This window comes from Cyprinus carpio, unplaced genomic scaffold (genome assembly GCF_018340385.1).
Source record: "Cyprinus carpio isolate SPL01 unplaced genomic scaffold, ASM1834038v1 S000006753, whole genome shotgun sequence".
NCBI lineage: Eukaryota > Metazoa > Chordata > Actinopteri > Cypriniformes > Cyprinidae > Cyprinus > Cyprinus carpio.
In genome coordinates this window covers 1,987,829-1,996,756 of record NW_024879352.1, presented here as the reverse complement: position 1 = coordinate 1,996,756, position 8,928 = coordinate 1,987,829, and the positions used below count along the sequence as shown (strand labels likewise).

Below are 8,928 nucleotides of genomic sequence, written 5' to 3'. Positions count from 1 at the left end.
GATCCTTATTGTAAAGTGTCACCATTTTAATAATTATTCGTACTGATGGCCTTTTTTTATTTCGCTTTGGGATATTATGCTCACACTGAACATTTGAGTATACGCATGTAAATTAAGATTTACATAAAAAAGCACAACATTATAATTATTTTGGTGGTCACATATCTTCATTGTGGAATTACACAGTTCAGACATTTATTTAGGAAAACTATTAGTTCTGAATGCACTCAGAAACCAGCAATAGTGTTGTTACACAACTGGATATGTGATATAGGCATTACTTGTAATTAATCTGATTTAATCTAATAGTCACTGAAACAGTTCTTTCCATGTTTTCATTTAACACAAATGCATCCACAATGTACAAATGTTTCTTATAAGAATGTGAGAGGAATTTATACATTTATCCAGACAGATGTCAGTTTTATACTTTTAGTAGAAACTACACTGTTTTGAGACTAGGGTTCCTTGTATCTTACTCCGTAAAAAAAAGAAAGAAAGAACAAAATCAAACATTATAATATTTACTGGCATTAAACTTACTGAGGGATATTTCCATATTTTTATAAACCAAATATACATGGACTGACAGAAGAGTTTCTTGTCAGTACACAATACCCGTTTCACAGATCAATAAAAATATTCCTCAGATAAAATGGTTAGAGAAATAATGTCCTTTAAACAACAGCACATCATGTAAACAACAACAAAAAAGGTTGAAACCTATAAAACACAGGATTAAAAACTTTAAAATATTATTCCAAGAATTTTTTGCCATTGGAATCATGTGAAAATGGTTCCCTTTCCTAAAGTGAAAATTTGCATTCAAAACCATTTTAAAATCCAAGCACTAAACTATCCTTTTTTTTTTTTTTTTTTTTTTTACAGTTGAGACATGCCCACAGAAATGGCTTTAGGCAATAAGTAGTGATGGTTCCTAAGTGTTGAATCAAACTCTAAAACAATACTAAAATGTTATTCTCTCTTAAAATGGAAATAGCAGTTAAAACTAAAAACAAAAAATGCTTTGTGGACAGCATTTTGTTCAAAGTCCAATATTAGCTCTCGTTTGCAGCTCTTCCTCCACCAAGCAGCCTCTCTCTCTCTGGGGCTTCTTCCTCCTCTGCTCTCAGCTCTCCAGGGCAGCAGGGCAGTTTGGCCATCAAGGGCTTGTGGAGTCCATTGTACAGTGCTGTACCAAGGAGTAGGATGATGAAGCCTAAAATCTGTAGGCCGTGGAATACCTCCCAACCCAGCGCCAAACTCACGACCCAGATGACCACAGTACGCAGACTGTCCAGCACCATGCGAGTAGTGGCACTTATTTCCTTGGTGACGCTGATGCCGGCGAAGTTAAAGAAGGCAATGCTCACCGTGTTGCCCAGCAATGCCAGTAAAATGAGAGGCTTATGACCAATCTGACAGAAGGCGTCCAATGCGTCTTCAAGGACCTGCCGTGGGTTGTCTGCAAAACTTCCCACATGGATGAAGAACATTGGGATGAGGAGCAAAGAGAGGATGAAAAATCCAAAAAAACCTAAGAGAGAGACCGAAAAGACAACTAAGACACCGGGAAACAAATCAGTCAAAAAAGTGTTTCTAAACTGATAAGGTTTTTTTTAGTAAACAAAATTGCCTGTTTGTCAGTAGATGTTCATCATTAACAAAGGCATATTTGGCTGCATTTTTCTGCTTTGAGAGTAAAAATGAATGGGGAAGGATTGAGAGCAAAATAACCTCAAAGCCACTGCTTCAAGTCAGAAAATATAAATAGAAAATATAATCATCTGTGACGGCATTGACAGATAAGTTAATCACAGACTTTTAGGGGGGCTAAAACTGAGATATCTTAAAAAGGGTCTACAAACACCTATGGTAATGACAACATTTGGTTAATTATTAGCATTGTTTGTTTCATTAATCTATACTACCTTTGATTAATTGCTGGTTTAATCTTTTTAACGGTTAACCTTTTCTAGCAATTGATCATAAACAATAAAGTCTAAATAAATAAATAAATTTCTTTTGAACTTTCAATTCAAACAAGTTTTGAAAAAATAAAAATAAAAACTGTTTTCAATAATGAGTATAATAAGAAATTACTATAAGAAAGTACTAAATCAGAATATTACAATGATTTCTGAAGGATCACGATACATAAGACTGTTGTAATAGCTGCTGAAATTCAGCTTTACTGTCAGACGAATAAATTACATTTTAAAATATATTAAAAACAGAAATATTTTGAATAATATTTCAGAATATTACTGTTCTTACTATATTTTTGATCAAATAAATACAGCCTTAGTGAGCATTGGAAACTTCTTCAAAAAAATCTTACTGGCCCAAAACCTTTAAACAGTAGCATTTGACATAACAAAAAAGTCTATAATCATTATGATAACATTATTAATAAGTAGCATTAATATACTTTAGGGCTCAATGCTAAGGATTTTTTCTACTGGCCCACTTGAACCAGTGGTTCAAATTTTTACTTGCCCTGACAACATTTTCACTGGCCCTGCCACATAAAAAAAAATTAAATAAATACTATTTATTTATATATTATATATATATATATATATATATATATATATATATATATATATATATATATATATATATATATATATAGTTGCTGTTATCATTGTTTTTGATACCAATTATAGATACCAATTAACTAATTTCATTACACAGCAAAAAACGACTAGCCTAACAAATATAAAGTTCAAACATTAATAAAGACAAGTGAACAGTCAGGAAACAGTCAGAGGCAAGATGAAAAGAACACGCCATGTAAACTTTTCTAAAGACAGTCAGTTCCCCTCCGAAACATGTTCATATAAACCCCCAATTCAATATTTAGTATTTTCTTCCTAAGCATTAGGCCACGACTGCCTCATTTATATATATATATCTTTTTTTTATTATCTGTGTGTTGTTGTTGCCTCTGTGTACTGGAAGCTTCTGTCACAAAAGCAAATTGCTCATATGTGCAAGGCCTTGTACTTTGCAATAAAACTCTTTCTGACTTTGGACTCTATTCAGCACATCGTGAACAGTGAGCTGCTCTGCCTGCTACAGTATTTTCTCCTCTTTGCATCCATCTTCAGCGTCTCTGGCCTCTGTTAACATCTTGTTTACAGACTTAATATAATAATAATAATAATAATGGCAATATATTAACAATTTTACCTTCAGTCCCAACAGCCTTCAGTGGATGCACATTGTGCTTGTAAACAAACTTCTCCTCCAGGACCATCTGGACTGCAACAATAATCTGCGCCATGATGATCAAAAGGTCCCCTATAAGACAAGATCAAAAGATAATCAGTGCAACAGTCCAATCAGATAGAGATGCAAGATACAATCAAATAAAGAAAAAATCCTCATCTCCAGCCTACGAGAAGATTTTCTGATTTGTAAAAGACAAATAATCATTGCGTATGATTAAAAACATTCAGCAGCAGGTAACTACTGACCTGTGATAACCTCACTGAGCTTATGGGAGTCGTTCCCATGGCCACTCAGAAAGTCAGCCAGGCCAACCACCACCAGACCGATGATGGTGACTAGGATCCCAATCCACTGGCTGGGCTGCAGTCGCCGTCCTAAGAATGCTACAGACAACAGTCCAGTGAAGATGATCACAGCTCCTCGCAGCATCTGGAAACTAGAGGCGCTGGTCATGTTCAGTGCTAGAGATATAAAGAAAGAGGAACAAAAACACAAGCACAGAACCTGTTTAAGTCAATACAAGAATAGATGTTTCAGCTATTATAAATCTAAACCTGATCATATATAGTTTTAAAGAAGATAATACACAGTGTTCATTTACTTATACTGCTGACACTGTAATGATACAAAGCTGGTTGTAAATTGGTGGACCTACCCTTAAGGACTAAAGACTACTGACACAATATACACCACATGTTAGATACTCACCAACATACAGTGATGGAAGTTCCCAACATGTCACAAAGGGCAGGAGGGAGGAAAAGTAGGGGGTTGAAACTTTGGCCCGGATCCATCGTGGGCTCAGGTTTGCGCCGATCATGACAAAGGAGAATGTGAAACCAGACAGGACAGCTCCCCCAAAAAAAACATTCCCACAGCCTGGAAGGGTGAGACGAGGAGATGTGCGGTGAAGAGAGGAGTCATTTATTATTAAGATGCATGCAGGAAAAGCAACAGAGACAGGAAAAAAGTGATATGAAGAGAAGGACATCCAGTCAAAGCCAGTTCTCACTTTGCCTATACATATATAAACTCTTTCAGTTCTCCGTTTCCTGAGAGGTACTGGGAAAAAAAAAAAAAGGGCTGAGAGCGAAGTTTGATGTGAATAGTATGTTGTTATCTCAAGGCTAGATAAATATCATTACCTGTACAAAAGGGTGGGAGAAGGCATGATTTGGGACACCATTACATCCAGGTGCAGAGAACATATCAGCCCATCTAGAAGACAAACAGATTCATTAAAGGTCATTAAATGTGTAAATGTGATATTAAAATTCATCCAACTTAATGTGCATTAATATGCAGTATAACAGTGTATAATGCACTCATAGCAAACATTGGCTCAACGATAGATTAAGTTTTTTCAGTGAGTTTTTTGGTCACACCCCACTTTAAACTACTCAACTTAAGTCACTATAAGTTTAATAAGTAACTATGCACATGGTACACTAATGTCATTTTTACAACTTTGAAATGACAATGCATGACTGACATAAAGCCTCATGATGAAGAAAAGAGTTTTAACAAATAAACTTTAACAAACAGATTTTAACAACTCCTTTAGATTTAATCATTTGACTTGATTGATTTTAGAAAGATGTGGTTATAAATAAAAGTCATTATGGTACTGTAAGGACTGAGTGTACAAAGAGTTAAGTGTTAAAATAGAGATGCTTCAGTAGATACTGAGTGAAGTGTGGTATCAAGTAGCGTCTGCCTAGAAACACCAAGCTTCTGTTTTAGATACAAAGCTGTATCAATTTACAAGTTACTTAACAGCATTTATAGCAGACATCTCCTTGGCTCAATGGACCACTAAGTTTAATGCTGGGATTGCACTATTGACTAATAGTCACAAGGGTTTTGGTGGCAGAATTGCTGATTTTGCAGCATCAACATGTCACGACACGCCGGCTCTTCACAATTTCACGTGAGTCGTCTAATCATCTTGTCCTAAAATGTTCGATTTTCAACCTCGTCTGTATATTTAAAGTGCATACGTTGTTACTGAAAAACAATCTTTGATCTAATGCTTTGCTTACATTGATTAACAAAAAAAAACATGTCCAGGTTCACTCTTTGAGTTATTACACAATAACATTACACACTTTCACAAAATAATAAAGACACGGCGTACAGTTTTGTAAAAGAAAACGTGAAAGCATCCTTATCTGTCCTATTAATAGAGGCAAAATTCGGTTTACCAATATAAGTTAGCAAAAATCACACGTAAACAAACAACATCTAGCGCGTGTGCTACTTACTTTGCGGATAGTGTGTTAATAGAGCCTGTGGTGAGCATCAGACCGGCGAGAAAGAGCTGATATTTTGTCCAAGCCATGGTGAGTGTGGGACTGAGTGACCACGAACATCAGACACTCAGGCTATCTTGAAATCCTTCTTTCTTGCTAATGATGAGCACAACTGTCTAAACAGGTCGTTCCCCTGTATGCAAATCACATGATGGCGATCATGTGACGCACCAGCTGACGCCTTACTTCCGCAAATTTTCAATGTAGAATTTCACAGATCTTCTGTCTTAATATGATATATAAGTCATATATATGAGCAGCCAACCAATCAATATGCGATCAGGACAACACAGTAATTTAAAAAATAAATTATGAATAACTACAATGTGTTCGACTACTATATGTTTGTTTCCTGACTTGTTGGTACAATAAATAATAATAATATTAAACAGATATTTACAGTATTAGATAGCTAAAAACAATTATTTAAATCAGGATACAGTATTATAAGGTGAATTCTTATAAAAGATTCCTAATGTTTGTGTGTTGTGTTATGTTTGTGCGCGTTTGAATCACTTCAGTGACTCGATTAACTTACTTTGAATCATTGACCAAACAGATTCGTTCAGATTCACTCGCTGATCCTTTAGCACGCCAGTAGGTGGCGTCACGTTTCTTTTTCACCGTGATTGACATAAGCAAGTATGGACCTTGTTTTCTTTTAAAAAAAATCTTTAAAATCTTTAAATGATTTAATATTTAAATCATACTATATATTTGTATGCTATTAACAATTATTTTACATAATAACTAGATTAGTAAAGTTTGCAAACAAACTTTGAAGTTGGCTTGAAAAAACCTTGTCTGAAAGTTTGAAGCCGTTGTAAAAGCTTGAAGTTTGAAAGTTCAGAGAGATAGATTAGATAGAAGTTATGTTAAAATTAGATACCATGTTGCTAGCATGATTTAACATGTTACTATGTTTTTAGCATTTGTAAAAACTTGATGTTTGTTTGTTTCTAACACGATTTTCATGTTATTAATATAATTATCATGTTGTTAGCATGTTTCTAGCATGTTGTTAACATGTTTTTAGCATGTTGCTAACATGTATTTAGCATGTTGTTAGCATGTTTTTGTCATGTTTTAACATGATTAACCTGTTGCTAACATGTTGCTAACATGATTAGCATATTGTTAGCATGTTTTAGCATTGATTAACATTTTGCTATGTTTTAGAATGATTAGCATGTTATTAGCATGTTTTAACATGTTTTAGTATGATAAGCATGTTGCTTGAATGTTTAAACATGATTACCAATGTTAGCATGTTGCTAGCAAGTTTTTAGCATGATTAGGGTTAGGGTTAGGTAACGTATGATGCTAACAGCATGTTTCTAGCATAATTAACTTTTTCTAGCATGATTAGCATATTGCTAGCATGTTTTTAATTTGATTTAACATATTGCTAACATGAATGAAAAAAAATCCAGCTAATAAAACAGCTTAAAACCATCTAAAACCAGTTGATTCAGTTTTTGTTTTTTTTTAAGTTAACAACCAGCTAGTTTAGATTGGTTGTCTAATCTTATCTGGTCTAAGATGAAAATAGTAAGTTTAAACTTTGTTTGTCTTTTAGCAGGTCTCCCAGCTTGACCAGCTTAAATCCACCACAGGTTTTTTAATTGTACTAAAGCTTAAAACAGCATTTCAGTAGCCAACTTAATAACTATTTTATTACTTATTCGTTAGATACAGTTCTTTTTTTGGTTGTACATATTCAAGTAGTGACTAGTATTTAATTATACTTGACTAGTTAAGAAAAATACAAACTATTTAGATTTAAGCATTTAATGTTGAAATGTCTTGCCACACTGTATTGCAAATAGGCACAGACACTGTCTACCTGAAGTATCTTTCTCATTGCTTGCGTTTTGTTACAGTTTTTTGGTAAGGAGCCTGACAGATTACAATAGGTTCAAAATGATAGAGAACCAGGTCAACATGCATTTTTAACAAGAATGTAATGACACAGTCAACACATCCTGTAATATATCTTGAAATCATAATAAGTGAAAGTGATATGGAAATATAAAGGTCTCCTGTTTTAGTTGGTCTCACTTATAAAAAAAAAAAAAAAAAAAAAAAAAAAAAAAAAAAAAAAAAAAAAAATATGAAAAAAAAAAAAAAAAAAAAAAAAAAAAAAAAACGTCCAATCACAGCGTGCGCTTTTGCGCCTTGTATCGCCTTCGCCTCGCCTTCAGTCCAAAACACGCGGATTGGCTGCGTCAGTGCGAACTGTTTTTGTTGAAAATAACTTTGATGGATTGATTATTTTTCAAGAGGATCCTCGAACTCTACACGTCCTGCAAACAGTATCGGTAAAATTGCGCTTTTAACAGCAGAATGTAAACAGGAAAACACGTTTGGTGACTACAACTGAAGAGTTTTTCGGATACCAAAAGTTGTTGAATCTGTCAGCCTACATGTCGGCAAAAAAAAGGCCTCTCGATGCATTATGACATGGTATTTTAGCGTTTCAAATATGCGCACTTGTGTCTAGGCGATTACGACAGACTGCATTGTTCGTAGTGTGTAAAATGGTCATGCAAGCTGTTGACTTTGCCCAGGGTTGGAACTGTTTTGTAAGGTGCTGTCACCCGAACTTGAAAAGGAAGGAAGGAGGACGTCAATACCATATTGCAACAGTGTGTAAGTACGCTACAATCTTAATCTGTTTCATACACGACATTTCCTTCAATAAACCAAGAAACGTAAAGGAGCAAAGTGCACCAAACTGATACTTTGTCTTCTTACAGGGAAGTATGTAGGGTGGTTTGTTTTGCTGTGCACCATTGATTATACATATAGTTTGCTATAACAAATGTTTTCATCGTAGTTGCTAGCTTGGGAGGGGTCATCAATGGGTTGAAAAGTAGTTCTGCTTGTTCTCTCTCTCCTGTATTCTCTCCTCATCTCTCTCTCCCTTTCCCTCTTCACTTCCTGTAATTCTTGTTGTCTTGCATTGCACTTTCATGCCCCTCCCGTTCTGTCTGCCTCTTGCCTTCTGCGTTTGTGTTTGTCAAGTTTCCTGGTTTTAGGCCATGTTCCTTCTTTACGCAAAGGTCTTATCAAACAGCCATTCATTAATGGGAAGCAAAATTATATTTTTTGCATTTAGTGTCCTTTCATTCTGTGAGTCAGTTTTGACATGCCATGGCCTGTTTTGTTATTGGTGATCTGAAGTTTACTGAACTCACCCTATTTATAATTAATTTGAACTGTTCTGAGGCTAAAGTCTCCAAATCTAATTATGAGATAAAAAGCATCAAAATTTGATTTCAACCATTAATTTCACTATGATTTCAATCTTTGACATGGCATTACTCAGCCAATATTGTTACATTTTCACAGAATGTTCTTTACATTATGAAGGATC

General features: G+C 34.7%; 1 protein-coding gene across 1 annotated transcript; it reads right to left on the bottom strand.

Moving 5' to 3' along the window:
* Positions 1 to 145: 145 nt before the first annotated feature.
* LOC109065716 (solute carrier family 35 member F6-like) lies at positions 146 to 5,732 on the bottom strand. Its single transcript, XM_042755865.1, is given in 7 exon segments — positions 146 to 1,537; positions 3,196 to 3,306; positions 3,483 to 3,698; positions 3,950 to 4,077; positions 4,079 to 4,116; positions 4,383 to 4,455; positions 5,502 to 5,732. Coding segments are annotated over 7 exon segments (1,122 nt in total). The 5' UTR covers positions 5,579 to 5,732; the 3' UTR covers positions 146 to 1,058.
* Between the last annotated feature and the right edge of the window lie 3,196 nt (positions 5,733 to 8,928).